The sequence below is a fragment of the Chiloscyllium punctatum genome, chromosome 2 (genome assembly GCF_047496795.1).
Source record: "Chiloscyllium punctatum isolate Juve2018m chromosome 2, sChiPun1.3, whole genome shotgun sequence".
In the NCBI taxonomy this organism is placed as follows: domain Eukaryota; kingdom Metazoa; phylum Chordata; class Chondrichthyes; order Orectolobiformes; family Hemiscylliidae; genus Chiloscyllium; species Chiloscyllium punctatum.
The window spans coordinates 72,701,119-72,720,937 of NC_092740.1; the positions used below are offsets into that span (position 1 = coordinate 72,701,119).

The window sequence follows — 19,819 nt, forward strand, 5'->3', positions numbered from 1 at the left end:
TGAAATATAGCTACAGTGTACAAATACATGCCCCAAGTATTTGCTTCTTCACCTTCCTGTGATGGAGTACACTTCATGTAGCTGGATTAGTGAAACTCAATTTGACACAATTCAGGAGAAAACAGCTGATAGGCACCACATTCACCATCTTGAACATTCACTCTGTCTGATGTCAATGCAGAGTGATGGCAGCACAATCTACACGATACACTGTAGCAACTTGGTAAAGTATCTGTGTAACCTCTAACTTTTAACAAGTAGGTGAAGAAGGACAGAAATCACATGTGAATACATCACCTGCCAGTTTCCTTCCAATTCAAATACTATCCCGACTTGTAAAGTCTTTGAATGGTTTCAGCAGATACCATCTTGCTGATTGTAACTGAGCTGACTCTCTGCAATACCAACCCTGCTTGTCCCATTCCTTCATGTTTCCCCATAGCTCCATATTGTTTTCTCTTTAGATAAATTTTTAATGCTCTTTTGAAAGCTATAATTCAATATGTCTCCACAACATCCTTAGGTAGTGCTTTCTAGATTCTAACCATTGACTTCTGACAAAGGGGGCACTTCCTCCTGATGCACTCTATTGAAACTTATGATCCTGAACGGTTCTAATAAATTACCTTGAAACCTGTTCTTTACAATGGAGATGATGCAGCTATTCTCTTCTCTACATGTGTGACTGAAATTCCTCATCCCTGGAGTGATTTTTGTAACTTTTCTACACCTACTCTAAAGCCATGCATCCTTCCTGATGTCTGGTGACCAGAATCAAATTTGGAACTGTGTCACTATTGTTTCACTGTCACTCGGTCACCCCATGCCTCTTTTCCAAATGTTAAAAGTGACACAATACTGGCTTATAGTCCAATAGGTTTATTTGGAAGCACCAGCTTTCGAAGCACTGCTCCTTCATCAAGTAGCTGTGGAACAGATTGATAAGACTCAAAATTTATAGCAAATGATAACAGTGTCATGCAATTGAAATGATATATTGAACAGATCTAGATTGCCGTTAAGTCTTTCAGCTTTTAGAATGGGTTGCAGGTTTCAGTTCATTAATGTGTAAACTTCAGAACTTCTTTTAAGTCACATTCTCGAGATAATCTAAGGTTTTATAAAAAAAAGGTGACAACTCAGCTCAGACAATGCAGTAACGGTGTGAGGTTAGTCTGTATTCCAATCTTGAGCCAGACTGGTTCTATTTCCAAAGTTGGAATTTATAAAATGTCACATGGCTTGACTGCCTGAATTGACTGCCTGCAGATTGTATGCATTTTGGGAAAAATAGAATGTGTCTTAAACGCAATTGTGTGAATGCAAATTCACCCCATAGACTAATGTGTGTGTGTGTGTGTGTGCATGAGAGAGAGACTGTGTGTGTGTGCGTGTGCGTGTGAGTGCACACGAGAGTGTATGTTTGCATGTGTGTGTGCTTGGTAGGGTGTGTCCATGTGTGTGATGGAGTATAAGCCTGTGAGAGGGTGTGTGCGTGGATGTGACTGTGGTGTGTGTGTGTGTTTGAAAGCATGTGTATGAGAGAGGGTCTGTGTAGTGTATGAGTATGTAAGAGTGTGTGTGCATGTGTGTGTGCAGGTATAATGTAGTGGGGTCACCTGTAGTGTGACATTGGTGAAATCAAGCATACGTTACGACAATGGATGAATGGACACCACGCAACAATCAGGGATGTTTCCTCCCAGTCAGGGAATACTTCAGCAGTCTGGGACTTTCGCCTTCAAATCTTTGGGTGACCATCCTCCAAGGTGAACTTCAGGATACGCAACAATGCAGAGTGGCCGAGCAGAGGCTAAAAGCCAAGTTTGGTACCCAAGAGCATGGCCTCAACTGGGACCTTGTGTTCATGTCAGACTACAGGTGACCCATTACATTATACCCTCACATACACACACATACACACTCTTACATACCCACACACTCACACATACCCTCATAAAAACGCTCTCTCTCATACACACATACACCCCCTATGCTCATACCCATGTACACACCCTCTCACAGGCTTATACTTCATCACACTCATGCACACACTCTACCAAGCACGCACACATGTAAACACACACTCTCTCAAATGCACTCATACTCACATGCACACGCTCACACACTCTCTCTCTCATGCATGGACACACACACATATTAGTCTATGGAGTGAATTTGTATTTGCAGAATTGTATTTGCAGACACATTCTATTTTCTCAAAAAACATACAATCTGTGGGCAGTCAATGCGGGTAGTCAATCCATGTAACATTTTATGAATTCCTACTTTGGAAATAGAACCAGTCTGACTCAAGATTGGGTTACAGACAGATTCAAACCTCACACCGTTAATGCATTGTTTGCACTGAGATGTCACCTTTTTTTTATGAAAACCTTAAGTTATCTCAAGAATGCAACTTAAAAGGAGTTCTGAGGTTTATATATTAATGAACCAAAACCTGCAACCCATTCTAAAAGATGAAAGACTTAACAGCAATCTAGGTTTGTTCAATGTATCATTTCAGTTGCATGACATTGTAATGCTTTGCTATTAATTCTGTGTCTGATGATCACGTCCTACAGCTACCTGATGAAGGAGCAGTGCTCTAAAAGGTAGTGCTTCCAAATAAACCTATTGGACTATAATCTGGTGTTGTGGGATTTTTAACTTTGTCCACCTCAGTCCAACACTGGCACCTCCACATCACATCTTTTCCCAATAGCAGTGTGCTTGTACCTACAGTACATGGACTGCAGTAGTTCAAGAAGGCAGCTCCCCACAACCTTCTCAAATAAGTGGGGATGGGCAATTGATGCTCACTCTGTAGCAATACACACATCACGAGTGATTCTTGTTAAAAGTTCTTTGGAAGGAGATGGTCTGAAACTATTTGTTTATTTCCTAATGCCCCTTCTCACAACTCCCATTCCCTTCATCCCACACTGTCAAGATGCAAATAGTGTAAGCATGTACCTTATGCTTCTGATCCCCTAACCTTCCTTAACCAAGACCCCACCCTTTACATTTCTCCTACAGATCAAAAGGAAATGCAATAGGCAGCAGCAACTGGAGGAGGGGGAAACAACTTCCAGTAAAGAAACATTGCCAGTGGATTCTCACACACAATGATTAGTTCAGAGCCTGACACTGAAAGAACTTTACAGTATAGCTTAGAGGTGGGATGTACAGAAGATGAGTCACTGGGCCTAAGTGGTGTGCAGCCAGGAAAGGAGCGAAGGTCGGTGCCAGCTTGGCAGAGGGCAATGCCACACTTGAATTCTGCTGCAGCAGACTCAGATGAAGACTGTATGAATAGCCTACAGGTAAAAGCTGATATACACACAGTTGCTTGATGTAATAACAAGCCTGCTATAAGGTCTGCATGGCATTGCCGGGGAGCCATGTGGGAATCAACACCAATCTGGCACATAGCTATGTGTAGACTTTGTACTCATCCATTCCAGCTTTAAAGTGATAGCCATTTTTAGCAGTAAGCATGCAGAGACCTGTGGTGGAGTTTCTGCTCATCTATGTCTGAGCTTCCATTGCAGTAACCATCCTAACACCCAAGTGCTGTTCAACAACCTCAGACAGCTGCTGTCTCAGTTACAGTTATGAGTTCTTAAAGAGTTTATAGAATTTCCCTCCAGCGGACTTCGACACAATAATAAGATACCTGAGGCATCTCCTCGAGAGAAGTATCTGTATAATGCATGAACCCCTATCTCTCAGTATGACAGCATCTATCCACCCATTATTTCCACTCCTGCAATTCACTTGCAGTTGCCTCTCAGCCAGTCACCGCAGACTGCTTCCCCCTTTATAGAAATGATGCAGTCATAATCCTGACTTTTGAGGGTCAGAATTACTTGAAAATCTGAGCAGTATCCACCAGTCATGCTCGAACCTTTGGGATACCATTACATAGGTGAGCTAGGACAGGGAAGTAGAAGACAGGATCTGAAGGAATGCACAAGTTGACCATTAGCAAGGGCTAATGGATGGTTGAATTGATAATGTTGGTACAGAATGTGATGGGTGCTTCAGAATTTATTTCAGAATTTTTATCCAGGTGACATTATGAAAGAAACAGAGGTGAAACATGGGTTGGTCAGTGAATGGAGAGTTGTGGTTGCATTCATGTACCACAATCACTTGAGCCAGTTACAATCAACCTGATCAGAAAGAGGTTCTGCTGTGCTGTCTACTACCCATTCCCCACATCCCAGGATCTGTCATGACAGAGGTTGCTTTCAGCACAGTCAATCTACTTTCACCAGCTCATAACCCTCATCAGCAGCTGCTATAAGTTCTGAAGCAGAGTCAGTGGCCTCAAAATATTAACTCTGTTTTATGTCCACAGAGACTACCAGACCTGATGAGTTTCTCCAGCAATTTATACTTTTGTGCATTTCAGATGTTCAGCATCCATAGTTCTTTGATTTATTTTGCTGTTTCCATCCTGCCTATGAAGCATAAAAAATTCTTACAGCACTCAACAAGGTAGATGAAAGATGGGAAACAGAGGATTCAGCTATTGAGGACTGAGATAGGGAACAAACGTCTTCACTCAGGAGGTGATGAATCTTTCAAATTCTATGCTCCAGGGACATGTAGATGTTCTGTCATTCAGTAAATTTCAGACAAAGCTTGTTAGATTTCCAGATATTAACAATATCAAGGGGCAAAGAGGGAGTGTGGGAAAATGGTGCGGAGCCAGAAGGTTCACTATGATCTTGTTGAAAGGCAGACCAGGCTCAAGGAACCAAATGGTCTATTCCTGCTTCTCTATGCTGTGTTCCTCCTTGTCTTCCTCTTCATTCCCACCTGGTTACCATATTCTTTGTGGCAAGGGCTCTGTCCTCAGGTGAGACTAAGATTAATTTTGAGATGCACTCTGCAGAGTACAGCATCTTCTTCTGATTAATCCAGACAGTAACATTTCTTTAAGCAGGACAGTTGTGTACTTGAACACATTTTATGTGGTTGTTCAATTTCCACTTCAGTAAAATTGTATTGAGCATTGAAGCAGAATCCACATGGTGTTATGAGTTGACTCGGCAATTTTTTTGGGTGGTTAACTTTCTTGCCTTACCATTTGGTGGAGAATGTTTCCCCACTGATTACAGCTGTGCAGCCAAAAATGTTCCATTAAATCTGACTGGCTGGCAACATTGTTGTCCCAGCAGCTCCTGTGTCAGCAATCGAGAATGCAGACAGTCCCTAGATTCTTAGTCCCAGCATCCAGAGCCAGGTAAATATGAGGGTAGTTGCTCCCATGGAGGGAAGGGAGATAAGGCCCAGAGCATCGGATATCTTCATGATGAGATAGGTGCAGAAGTTACTTCCAATGAGGGTATCTGTTGGTTGGGGCACTAATGTATAAGGACCGTCCTTATACATTAGTGGGATAAATGTCCCAAATCTTTGCCCAGGCTCAAATAGGTTCCATCTTCTTCACCCTTAAACTCCTCCTGCTAGCCTCAGAATTGAGTGGGAAGTAGCCCTTAAGTGGACTACTTAGTGGACTATTTAATGGGCTACTTAAGGACCTGAACTGAGTCAAGGGCAAGCAGACTGCACTGGATCTTGCCTGGCTAATGTAAAATTATAGTGAAATAAGAGGTGAGTGGGAAGTGATGGAAATGTCACTCAGGAAATATTATAGGCCTCCCTCAGGTACAATCCCACTGATGGGAAGCAGTAAGACTTTGCCCTGTGTTTTACTGGTGAGATAAATCCATTTTAAGGAAAACATTTTTCTGATTGAGATATTCTGTTTGTCAGGTCAGCCTTGGAAATGGAGCAGTTTCCAATTTCAGGCACCCAGTGTCACTCCAAGCATAGCTCCATCAGGTATAAATTTTAGGGTAGATTTTGCAAATTTTTATCAGTGGCCAAGGTTTTCAGTGTTGGAGACTTGGGCATAAATCAGATACAGAACTTGATTGATTCACTCTACTCCCTTTTCCATGATACACAACCAAAGCGGTTAGTGGCAAAATGATGTTGGTTAGAATTTCATTAAGTTTGAAAGTATTCATGATCACAGTATGTATATTACTCGTGTAAAATATCCATTAGGAATCCTAATAATTCACCAATTCAGATAGACTCATTAAATGGAAATCATTACTTGTTTATATTAAAATGTGCATGTGCCTCAAATGACATTGTAACTGGCTCATAAGCCATAGGACAAAAATATTTGTTTCCTCACATACTGGTTCCTCTCAAATTTGAGGAAAGAGCAATGTTCCAAATCGAGTTTCAGTTGAGTAACCTTCTTGCACAATATTTTGTTAATAAGAGTGCAGACAAGCGTGAGGTGCTGTCCAAGGTGCTGAACCTACCAATATCAAGAAAGCAATTTCATTAAATAAAATTGTTCATTACTCTAAATTTAGACTTGTTGAGGGAAAAGTAGTACGATTTGTTTCTTTATTTCCTTGTAACAGGTGAGTGTCACCAGCAAGGGCAGAATTCTTTCCAATCCTAATTGTCCTTAAGAAGGACAGCCACCTTCTTGATGTTATTTAGATGTAGTCTCGATGCAACATTATTCTTTGGGTGATACAAGATGTGGTTTGAAAGATATCTTTGACAAGTTGCTGGAGTAAATCTCATCTGGCCCAACATGGAAGCTCAAAGATTTATTTGATGGCAGCAGTTATATAAATGTTAAACATTTCAACAACAATTTATTATGGGTGTAAGTCCTTTGCATCATTATGTTGTAGGTTTTCTTACTGGATTGTGCTACTCTAACTTACCTGCATCATATTTAATCAAATAAATCATTCATGGAAATTACTGTTCAAATGTTAACAGTGAAATGCTGCAGTGCAATTACTTACGTACAAGTCTTGACATCAGGCTAATTATGGCATTATAGATTCCATGAGAATTTGTGAGAACTCTCCACTGGTTGGAGTCATAGCTAGCAAAAGAAGCAGTTTAACGTCAGCCTTTTCAGCTTCAGGACATCTTTGTAGGAGCTCCTCAGGGAGTGTCTTCAGCTGCTTCATCAATGACCTTTCCCCTATCACAAGGTCAGAAGTGGCAATGTTCACTGATGATTGCACAATACTTAGCTTTATGGATGGAAGGCTCATTTTCAGATATTTCATCACCATACTAGGTAACATCATCAATGAGTCTTTGATGAAGCACTGGTGTTAGTGACCCATTTTCTATTTATGGGTTTAGGTACCCTTGGGTTGGCGATGTCAGTTCCTGTGGTGATGCCATTTCCTGTTATTTTTCTCAGAGGGTGTAGATGGGATCCAAGTTGACATGTTTGTTGATAGAGATCTGGTTGGAATGCCATGCTTCTAGGAATTCCTGTGTGTTTCTGTTTGGCTTGTCCGAGGATGGATGTGTTGTTCCAGTCAAAGTGGTGTCCTTCCTCATCTGTATGTAAGGGGTCCCCAATATCAGGGTTCTTAGCAGAGGTAGTAATACAGAGACTCAAATAAACAGCTCTGCCAACCATCCAACCTAAACTTTGGGTCCACTATGTGGATGACACCTTTGTCATTACTAACTGAAACAAATTAGCAGAAACCTTCAAGACCATCAATAATACCCTTCACAAAAGAGGAGGAAAACAACAACAAACTGCCATTCCAAGATGTCACGGTACAGCAAACAGCCAATGGGGAACTTTAAAACAGTGACAACATGAAAACAACACATATGGACCAAATACTGAACTACAGAAGCAATAATCCCAAAATCCACAAACAAAGCTGCATTAGAACATTCCTTCAACAAGTGACCACACACTGCAGCACAGAGGAACTACGAAGAGTGGAGAAAAATCACCTATACAGTATTCAAAAAGAACAGGTACCCAATGAACACAGTCCGCCAATTTTTCAGCAACAAACCCAAACAAGCAGACAAAATGTGTCCAGAAAGCCTAGCCACTCTCCCCTACATCAAAGACATCTCAGAAATGACTGTCAGACTACTCAGACCTCTTGGTATCATGGTAGCCCATGAACCCACTAACACACTAAACAGCAACTAATGAACTTGAAAGACCCCATACAGACAACAAGCAAAACTAATGTCATTTACAAAAAACCTTGCAAGAACTGTAACAAACACTACACTGGACAAACAGCAGAAAACTAGCAGCCAGGATACATGAACATCAACTAGCCACAAAAAGACATGACCCATTCTTACTAATATCTTTACATACAGATGAGGAAGGACACCACTTTGACTGGGAAAACACACCCATTCTAGGACAAACTAAACAGAGACATGCATGTGAATGCCTAGAAGCATGGCATTTCAACTGTAACTCTATCAACAAGCACATCTACCACCCTCTGAGAAAAACAACAGGAAATGACATCACCACAGGAACTGACATCACCACAGGAAATGACATTGCCAACGCAAGTGTACCTAAACACATAAATTGAAAGCAGGTCACTAACACCAGTGCTTCACCAGAGGCTCACTGATGATGTTACCTAGTATGGTGACGAAATGACTGAATATGAACCGTCCAGCTCAGTGAGCAAACCTACATTCAGGACCTCGACCTGAGTTATAACTTTTCAAAACTCACTTAGCACTATTTGCAACTCCTCTGATACTGATGCAATCCATATTCATATGCAGTAAGACCTTGACAACCGAACTGGTTCTGAAGAAAAGCCGTACTCGACTCAAAACTTTAACTCTGTTTCTCTCTTCACAGATACTGCCAGACCTGAGTTTCTCCAGCATTCTGTGCTTGTTTCAGAATTCCAGCATCCACAGCATTTTGCTTTTATATAAATGCTCAGTTTCCACGATAAAAGGTTAAAGTAAAAAGAAATGTTGCCATTTTAAATTAACCCACAAAACATTTTGAATCTTGATCAGAAATAGTGCCATGCATAAAATTAATTTCCCTCTTTGAGTTAGCAGCTCATTTGTTCTCTCTGCATTTTTTCCTAACATATGCCATTTTCACATTTCAATCTTGTGAACACATTTTGGCATTTACATGGCACTCCCAAAACGCCTTGTTTTTTTTTCAATTGCATATGCCATCTGAATGCTTGGATGTGTAATTCATCCCTGCTATGATGGGTTGTTTAACTGTTAGGGCATAAAATGGGCATTCTGTGTGCTTCATTTATCATTTCCCCCCAATTCTTTCCTCCCATTAAAACTCATTTGATCATGCTTTTGTTGATCTGAATTGTCAACTCCAATGTATACTGTGATATACAAATGAATTGAAGCTACCAAAATTATGTGTAGTAGAATTACATCTTGCTACTCAAAGAAAATCTTGATGTTGAATATATTTGCATGTGTGAAGCTATATTAGTTAAAATTGTACCATTAGCAGTAAATAAATGTCACTCACCATTCATTACAATCATGGCTGCCTGCAGATTGTTAAATGTACTAACTATTGTAATTAGAAAGCCACTTCAATGCAATACCCCCTGTAACAGATATCCGATCTCTGTTAATTAGGCAAGCAAAGTGTGCTTCATCAACTGATCAGATTGAAACCTTATTGAGGCAAGCTGAATTTAAGCTAGGAATTTGTAATTAGAACACATAATTAAATGTAAAGTATTGTACAGAATGTAAACTAAAAACAAAGAGGTTAAAGAAATGAATATTAAACTAAAATAGCAAATACAAAGACAAAAAAAGTTAAAATGGAATATTTTAAAGATTGAGACTTCACCTTGCAAATTCTCACTTCCAGGGATGTTGTTTGATAATAATTAAGATTCATCAGACATTACAAATTACATATCACCTCAATAGATAACCCTTAACCTTTTCTCCAAAAGTAAAACATTGAAGATGTTGAGAAAAACTGAAATAAAACAGAGATCAAGCAGCACCAGTGGAGGGAGAGCAAAAACGTTCTAACGTTTAAAATAAAGAGATTTCAATGGATAGAAAACATTATGTCAACTGGCACAAAAGGAGCCATTGGGGACTGGTGGGCACCACAGGGCTGCTTGTGTCCTCACCCCAGTCGCGACCTCTTGGTTACAGTGTCCCACCAGGAGCTTTATAACATGAAACAATTATTGATGAACTAGATATTGTGAATACGGAAGGAAGGAGAGGAAGGGATAGTAAACGGAGAAGGTCCGTAATAGAATGGAAAACAGGAACGTTTTAACCCATCTCCCCAGCCCTTGTCCCAAACGCCGCCGGAGTCGGCAGAAATATTTGGGCACAGTTGTAGCCTTCGGATTTGACTCTTTCGGAATCTACAAAGGCCTTTCTCTTTCTCCTTCCTACAATGGCTCACATCCACATCTGGCGGTGAGGCTGTTAATGTTTTAGTGCTGGGGGAACTCCTATTCCAGATGGTCACCTACCTTCCTGAGTTAGACGGAAAAGCCATCTGACCACTAATCCACAACCTCCTTGAAAATTGGGTCGGTAGGCGGTCATGTGCGGGGTGGAGAGCCAAACATGAGGGAGTCCTAACTCCAAAATGTAAATTCAATTTTTGTGGGATTAATTTATTCATAGTGAATGACCCAGATTTCCCTCTCATCTGTTCTCAGGAATGAAACATTGTTATTCATCACAAGTGTTTAGAATATTTGAGTAAATCAGCATGTATAACATCCTGTAAATATTTCCCATACCATAAATTAGATAGGAAACAACCTGGGCTATGTTACACACAACTTAGGTTATGTTTATATGATGACCTGCCACTGTTTATCAAAATACTCAATGGTTGTGTCCTGCATGATGTACAACGTTTTTGCCTTTTCCACGTTCAGTTTGGCGTTTCCCTTGTTTCATTTTATCAACAAGAGATCATGAAGGACCGAAACAGGCAAGTGCCTGCTGCTTGGTAAACGCTTTTGGCTAAAAGTGAAATACAACTTCTAGCACAGTGAGGGTCTTCTGCTACTCTCTCTCCCCTTGGGGCTTTGTTTGTCCTATTCCATCATAAAAAAAACATAATTGTTTTCATCTGTTCCCAATAGAAGGGAATACTATAGTTTTCTACAATATCGTAAAGTGTACATATACTGTTCATAGCTATTTTCCAATTCTTACTTTCAATTCATGATTGCACTCTCTAGATATATTGGATTTTTAAAAATCCTGTCAATAATTCTGGTAGGAATAATAAGACCAAAAATGAGATTGTCCACGCGAAAATTTAAGTAGGGAGGATTCGCTTTGAAACAAAAACCAAAATGATTGATTAGAGGCTGATGCCTCTGCTGAACCACACTTCATAGACCTGTAGCGCCACTCATTCACACCCTGATACCTTACCCGAGGTGAAAACAAAAATCCCAAACTCATTAGGATTTGCTGCACTGACTCGCCCTATGTCTTTGCCCCATTTTCCAGAGAACACTCCTTTCAAATGACATTTCCGCATTGTTTTTTTTTCCCGGAATTTAGCGCCTACGTTTCTTAAAACGAACCTCCAGTTGCAATGTTGAAAATAAAACATTGTCCGTCATGTTGAGGCACAGGGTTTCTTATCATACAAAGAAAATCCTTGTTTACTTTTTGGTTTTAAAACTTGAAACTATCGCCGATGGCTCAGTCCATAGAATGTTCTTGTGGAGTCTGACGCCATCTAGTGCTCAAAGTAAGCCATTTGACCCAGTAATGCTCAGTGATCCGGACGTTACGGTAGAAGCCACCAGCCACAATGTAGATACTTGACACCATTAGCAGGTATTGCACTCTTTAAACATTTAGTGGCAGTAACAAAAAAGGGGCGCGAGAAAGAGCTTGTGCTAATCACTTGATCTGTTCACGGAAACCGATTCATAAGGTTTTTGGACATATGAACACTTACATAAGTAGTTTGCACCTTTACGCGACGCGCAGAACAGATCGTGTTATTTCAAAACACAGAAATAGGAGCACATATAAACCAACTAAAATTGTGAATGATGCTAAAACCAGAAAGACCTTTGAAAGTAACAACACATCTCATCAATGGTGCTCCATCACAACACAAAACAATTCACAAATAAATTAACTTCTTGCACCTCACTTCAACATCCATTTGAAAGGTTGGTTAAGAATGAACACTTATGCTAATTTATAAACTCATCACATAGATCAGATTGTCTCCCTTAAATAATTAAACAGAAAATAATGTTTAGTCGACTTCTAATGAGTACAATATAATTTATTTTACAAGGCTGCGATGTTTTAGGTCAATCTGAGATCCATTACCGCATCTGCGGATCCGGCATATCACCGTGTTTCCTGCTGAAATTCAATGTCACTCACTACAAAGCCTGAGAAAAACTAACAGCTACATCCTCACTGGAAACACTTTCTTAGCAATCTGTTCAGACATATGATCTCCTAGCTCAGAGACAGGGACAATGTCACTGCACCACAAACTCCCCTGGAGCAGTTCAAGAAATCGGATACAGTTGGAGAATCCAATTAGCAGTTGAAACTTATCAGGTCTCAGGATTTTTATTTTTTGCTAAGTCTCTTCCAAAACCCTGTTGTCGGCGATAAAACTGCACATCTTTCCTGTCATTATTCGTTCAGCGTGGAGACCAGACACGGTGAACCCAGTATAAGATGGGAATTGGCAATTATCTTTCCATTGTGAAACCAATCAATCTGCAAAGCGTGTTATGGTGCAGTACATCTTATTTTTATCTTTTAGATATTTCATACAAAACCCAAACAGATTTCGAACCATCAGAAGTAATGTCAAAATAGGAATTTTGTTTGGTGCGGTGCATGGACATTAACTTATACAGTCCATGATTTCCCATTAGCTTCCAGTTAGACATCAAACTCTACATTAAATGTGCGGAGGGCAAATAATCCACTGATAGTGTTTGACTTAGATCTGTGTTTGCAAACAAAAACGTAGCTATTGTGCTACTTTTTAATGCTTAAAACAGCTGACATACAACATTGATACAATTCAAAGAAACCCCAGTCGAAGCACTCATTCATAGTCTGGCGCCTCGCCCAATTTTAAAGTGAGACCTTTTCAGCGCAAGGGAACTTTACTCATTTCATGCGATAGACCGGAATAATTTGTAGTTTTTATGTAGCATTTTTATTGCCCCGGTTATTTCATCCAGATCCGTTGTTCTCTGCAGGAATCAGCAATATTGCCCGCAGGAGAAAGGGCAGGGTGTTGGATACAGTTGTTCAACAGACTCTCCTCTCCTGTGGACCATCACGCATGAGCTGTTGAGGATGATGCATTTTCCCGACCTGGCCCGACCACCAGCCCGCACCGTGACAATTTTGCAGAGAAGACTTCCCTGGATCCCCTCGCAAGCGAGACCGAGTCATTTTCTGTTCTGAAAGACTATAAAGAGATTTTTGCTGATTGCTTAGATTGAACTTTGATGATGTTATTTATTGAGGTTCAGCCCATCACCCAGGAGTTGCACTCAATAGCTGAATGAATGAATGAATGAATGAATGAAGTGACTCCCGGGCCCACAGTGTGAGACTGACCAGCCTCCTCCCGCCGGCGCGCTCCTTTTCTCCTGCACATTACGTCATGCCCATTGTTGTGGTCCGCCCGACCAATCGGACGCGCCGCCTGGATTCGACGGGAGCCGGCCGGGGCCACTCTTGGCGCCAGGATTTCCCGTGCGCAGGCGGCCCAGCCCGTTCCTGCGGCTTTAACAGCTCGGACATGGAAACCCCACTGCAGTTGCACGGTGTGATCCAGGAGCAGCAGCACCACCACCACGACTGGATCAGATGTAACTGTCCGCATGTTCCTGTTCCCCCTCCTCCACCTTCTGCTGCTGCTGCCACCGCCGCTGGCGAGAACCTGTTCCTCCGGAATTCCTCCCCTCTCACTTTCAGGACCAGTTCTCCCCTCTCCTCCTCCTCTTCCAGACAAGGCAGTCAGCTGAACGGCAGTGAGTCCTCCGCCAGTCATGCCAGCTCTTCGAGGCAGGCTCCCCTCCACCAGCACTGTCGGCAGCCCAGTCCCAGCAGCAATCGCAGGGAGAGCAATCCCTTCACCGAAATAGCCATGAGCAGCTGCAGGTACAACGGCGGGGTCATGCGGCCGCTCAGCAACCTGAGTTCGTCCAGGAGGAACCTGCGCGAACTGGACTCGGAGTCGCAACCTCTTCAGCCCATCTTCACCACAGTAGCCCCGGAGATCGTGGTGTCCAAGCCGGAACAGAACAATTCCACAACGGTCGTTTCCTACGGGGGGAGCGGCAGTGGTGGGGCAGGAGGAAACGGTGGGAATAACAGCAAATCGAGCAAAAAGAAAAACAATAATATCGGTTACAAACTGGGACATAGACGAGCTTTGTTTGAGAAAAGAAAGCGATTGAGCGACTATGCCTTGATCTTTGGTATGTTTGGGATAGTAGTGATGGTCATTGAGACTGAACTTGCGTGGGGGGCTTATCAGAAGGTAAGCAAATCTACACCAAGTCGCATGTACACTGGCGATTTCGAGAGTCTTTTTGATTTCCGAATGTGTATCAGGCAGTTGCAACTTGTATTTGGCCATCTGCCTCACTTCTTTGGTAGTAATGAACGATTTGACTCTACCCAGTTAAAAGTTAATGTGATGTTTTTAAAACTTGACGTAGTGGTATGTACACTTCTGTTATGCATATAAATCGCATCTTTGCTTCAAGTTCACTTTTCCCACAAAATTTCATCCAAACTCAAGAAATGTCTCTCTATTTCAGGGCTCGCTGTACTCATTAGCTCTGAAATGCCTTATTAGCCTTTCGACGATTATATTGCTTGGTTTGATCATTGTATACCACGCGCGGGAAATTCAGGTAATTATATTTTATTTATCTTTCACCTAGTTATTTTTAAGTGTCGTGGATTGTTGTGTGGGACAGCCACTTGGGTAAAAAAAAGTCAAATTGCGTAGCAGTACACTCCAATACATAACTGAGCGCAACTTAAAACAATGCACTCGGCAGGAACATTATCGAAAATCGAGAAATGTGGGAATTTTTACAAAATACAGGCACGCTTCCTTTTGTTAAATAGCAGTATTGAAAACGCATGCAACTTTTGCTGTTGTTTAGTGAACATTTTATAAGTTTCCTTTGGCTGACAATGTTTTCTGTATTTGTTCGTGGTATATGGGTGGCTCGGCAGCATTTATTGCTTATCCCCTGGGCTAGGTGGTAAGCAGCCGCCGCCTTGAACCACTGCAGTCCATGAATGCTGTTAGGGAGAGAGTTCCAGGATTTTGACTCAGCGACAGTGGTGATGAGGTTCTAAGTCAGGATGGTGTGTGACTTGGAGAGAAACTTGCGAGTGGTGGTCTTCACAAGCGACGGCTGCAACTCCTGCCCTTCTAGGTTTTATATACATCTATTTACGAGAATTAAAACCATCTTTAAAAGTTAAGAAACGGAAAGCTGATCATTTTGGATTGTGATCGGTGTTTCTCAAAGCCTCTAACAGTTCTAGCACTAAAACAATTCCATGAGAACAGAAACCAACTAGAATTGAAGCTGGGCAGTTGTAATGATAATTACAAAAGTAACAATATCATAGGTACATAACGAGCTGTTTAGGTATAACCAGTGTCTAGTGTTAGAAGGAATTGTGCCAAGAATACACATCATACTTCCCGTTTTCTAAAATAACAGCACTCATGCATTTCGCTTATTTTGGGGAGTTATTGGGGTGTTTTTTTCATTCTTCTTGTTGAAGTGCCTTATCATTTAAATAATTGGCAATAGTCTAACGGTACCTGGGCTCATTTAATTAAACAAAGGAACGCGGCCGACTGATCAAATGTTCTGTTTACATGATGCTTTAATTCACGGAAGACTTTTTGTTGAAAGTATTTCAGAATTATTTATCTAAACTTTTCAGAGGTGTGTGTGTGAATGTTGAAGGCGTTGCCTTGTCTCCAACTGGCGATGTTTTCTGTCGAGAGTAAATTTTGTACGAAGTGTAACGAAGCAGTTTAGCTGAGCAATACTTTCTTCAAAGTGGGGCTTTGCATCTGAACCTTCCCAGCTTGCTGTTGTATTTAATGCATTGGCTGCTAAAGTATCGTGCAAAATACATGATCACCTGGCTCGTGCTTCAGTACAAAGAGGAAGTCATACCTGACTAGAAACGGAAACTCTGCTGCTCTCCCTACAGGTGCTGCCAGACCTGTGGAGTTTCTCTAGCAATTTCTGTTTTTAATTAATGACATCCCTTTGAACACGCAACCATTTCCAAACGAAAACCTCCAAGTGTTTTTTTTAGCGTGTATATAAAATGGAACGCGTTGTAAGCAGGTTTTACAAGGCAAACTGGGACCATGTGGATTTCTGCATTAATAACTTGCACAGTTGAGATTTTGAATAACATTGCAACAGCTATGCTGTCGCATTGAGAATGTAGAGGTAAGGAGAGAAAATGTAAGAGGTACCAATGACTTTGGGCAATAAGGCGAACATGAAAGAGAATATCGAACAGTGAAACTAGCCCAGGCACGGATAAGGTTATCATAGGATAGACCGATGTTAGTTATGGGTATGGATTCAAAGTTCGTGTTCAGCTGGAGATTGCTTTGAGTGGAGCTAGTTAAATAACGTTGCCTTTTGTTTGGAATTGGGGTGGAGGCTGTTAGAAACATCTAAAAGTGTAAGAAATGATAAGTTGAATGAAGCTGAATGGGATAATGAGGTGGAGCGCAGCTCTCGACCTTGGCATCGACTTCAACCAAACTGTTTAGTGGTGGAATGATGCACATTTCTCATGGGCTCCTTTGAGTTCTTGAAAAGGAAGTGGATGAAGACCGGCTGGTTACTGTGCTTGTGGAGTGTTAAGGTGCACTAGTTGCCTTAATAAACCAGGGGCCACTGAAGCTGTTGTTGCTGTGTGCTCTCATGGTTCACATGATTCACTTACCATCCAGTGTATTTCTCCCGGGATTAGTGTCACTGAGACAAGCGGCCGCACACAGCGCAGCCAGTGCCCAGGGAGAGGGGAGCCGGGCGCCCAGCGACGCACCAGCAGCAGTGTTTCTGCCGAGAAGCGCTAGCAATATATATCGCTGCAAGCAAGCGGCACTGTGGAGACATTTATAGGAGTGGTGGGGAAAATAAAATCCAAAATATTGAGGCTTGAAATCTGAAATAAAAAGGAAAGTATTTGATAGCGTCTCTGGAGATAGAAACGGTGAACGTTTTAGGAGTCTGATCTTGCATTCGAACTAATAGAGGTTGGGAGCTTGATGAACGCTTGCCGAGCTGAAACGTTAATTTCCACTTCCCTATCTGCTGCCTGGCTTATCAACCACGAACATAGAGAGGACTTGTCTAACTAGATATCAACGTAGACCAAATCGCTCTTCCTGTTGGTGTCCAACTGTAATGTTACTTCCAGCAAACCTTACCCACTTTTGGCGAGGGTTTGGTGGCACAGTGGTAATATTCCTATTTTAGGACCCGGAGGTCGGGGTTCACGTCCTACCTGCCCCAGATATGAGCGGTAACGTGTACGGTCAGTGATGAACTGAGTAGGAGACCTGTTATTAAGTTGGTAACACACGGATACCAATTCTAAGTCCAACAACTTGGTGTAGAAACAGACAAAAGCAGAAATTGCTGGAGAAAACCAACAGGTCTGGCAGCATCTGTGGAGTGAGAAACAGAGTAAATGTTTCCAGCCAGGTGAACCCATTAGATAAATAACTTCTATGAAGTCTTGATAGGACTTTGAGATTGAAATGTTTCTTGCTGGTTCCATGCAGATTCCAAAAACGTTCAGATATCAGGTTGGATCATGTCCAAGTCTCCTCTCTCACTAACCTCAGTCTTCTGTATTCATAAAGAAGTTTAAATAACTGAAGAGCTTTAATTGTGATCCAGACCCCCTTGAAACATTCAAACCTGATCAGGATAAATGTTAATGCTTGGCAATTTAGTTCTTCATTCTGTTTAGAACATTAATATTTGAACACCAAGCTTTGCTCAGATTTTGAGGGATTGGTTTGACATTATTATTTGCAAATGAAACAAAACTGAGTTAATTAGAAATTTGCTTTTCACTTTTTTTATGTTCACTCAGCCCCAGCATCCACTGGAGCTTGATCGTTCCTTGATCTTACTCCTTGTGATACTTTATAAGGTAGCCTTCTTTATAAATGTCATTTTATTACAAGTGTCACACAAAGGAAATTTTCTGGATCAGTTGCTTCCACTGTTAAATTATTTAGATGAAATCTATAGGATGACAGAGATAAGTAAAAGTGGTTCAGAACTAATCATTGATTATAAAAGTGACATGCTGTTTAATGTAATTTTATGTTGGAGGACCTTACAGTATGAACATTTAAATATCAAATTGCTAGCTGACCTAATTTTAAGCTGCTTTGACAGTTTTAAAAAAAAGTTGCTGAAGCATTTGTTTATAGTCCAGATTCATTCAACACTTTGAGCTATATATATAAGATTGGATTTTGTTTTGAGAACTGGGGCGAATGATCAACCAGATTCATTTGAAAGGGAAATCTGGTCAATACTAACTGATGATGTGGAAGTGCACATGTTGGACTGGCAATACTCACAGAGACATTCACAGGCTAAAGAATAGTGGATTGAAAATGAAAACTTCATCCTCTCTTCTTCTCAAAAGCTCCATCCCCTACATTAATTGCTTTAATTAACCTTTCCATTCAATGATACCTGACTTACTCAGATATAGAACACATGCTGCATGGACATAATTTAATGTGTGTTTAAAAAAAACCTTAGGTTCCCATTATGTCCATAGTAGTTCTATTGTAGTATATTGCTTGACTATCTATGTTACAAGAATGATGGCACTTCAAATTACTTAATTGACTACTTGAATATATCCTCAAATTGTAAAAGGAGTTACAAGTTTCTTCTTTAACTGCCTTCATAATACATTAATTGGATAACTAAGCCATACAGACCATAACATTCTTAGGTTCAATACCTGATCTGCACTGGATGAGCTAATCGCAGAACAGGAAGAATGTTGCATGGAGCCTTGGACTCTGGGTTAAGGACAGGGACTTGGATTTATCTGATCTCTGCATGTAGAGGCCTGAGGCTAAAAGCATGATTATGGGCATCTGTTTCTATTTCCTGTTTTAAGCAGCTTGTTGTCACTTACTGTCATTGCTCACAACTCAATAATAATTGTTTGGCTGTTGTTCCAATGGGCATGAGGACTCTCTATCTGAACAAGGAACTGGCAGCTATGGCAGTTAAGATGATGAGACTACGCCTGAATGGAGGTCTGCAGAAAATAGAACCAGTGTATTCATGCCATTCACAACCAGAGCATTGAATCAGTGTGGTGGCATTGAATGTCAAATGTTGTATAATTCCAAAGTGTCAGAGCCAACTAGATTTTGCAGCAATGTTTAGATTTTTCTTTCAGTTGGTAGTAATGAACTTCAAATTATTTGAGAATGCTGCTTAGATTTCAGAAAATCAGGCCGAGATTTGCAGGTTAGGTACATACTTGGCCAGATTTTCCTAATATAATTTGAGATGTGTCAATTTTTAAAGGAGCCAGAGGTTGTACTGTACAGTTAGCAGCTCACAACTTATTGAATGATTACAATAACACTGACAGCGTAGAGTCAGTCATTGTCTGTGATGCTTCGAGTGCTCTGCTGTGCTTTCAAATAGGTTTCATGTAGTGCCCTTTTACAACAGCACCAACAAATTGGTTTTCAAGTCAGAATTATATATTAGAATGGGCGATTGCGCTCGACCACAGAGCAAGTGATACCGATTGCTCACGTTCCTTACAGCAATAATTGCTGTTTCCCGCTTTCAAATTTGAGAGGAAGGCTTGTTAGACA

General features: G+C 41.1%; 1 protein-coding gene across 2 annotated transcripts in view; it reads left to right on the top strand.

The window, feature by feature from the left end:
* kcnn2 (potassium calcium-activated channel subfamily N member 2) overlaps nt 1–19,819 on the top strand; it is a 233,654-nt gene that overhangs the window by 69,193 nt on the left and 144,642 nt on the right. For both annotated transcript variants that reach the window (XM_072583977.1, XM_072583986.1), the window contains exons 2-3: nt 13,119–14,413; nt 14,697–14,792. In XM_072583977.1, coding sequence (XP_072440078.1) covers nt 13,532–14,413; nt 14,697–14,792 — 978 coding nt within the window. In that variant the 5' untranslated portion in view covers nt 13,119–13,531. The remainder of the gene's footprint in view (nt 1–13,118; nt 14,414–14,696; nt 14,793–19,819) is intronic.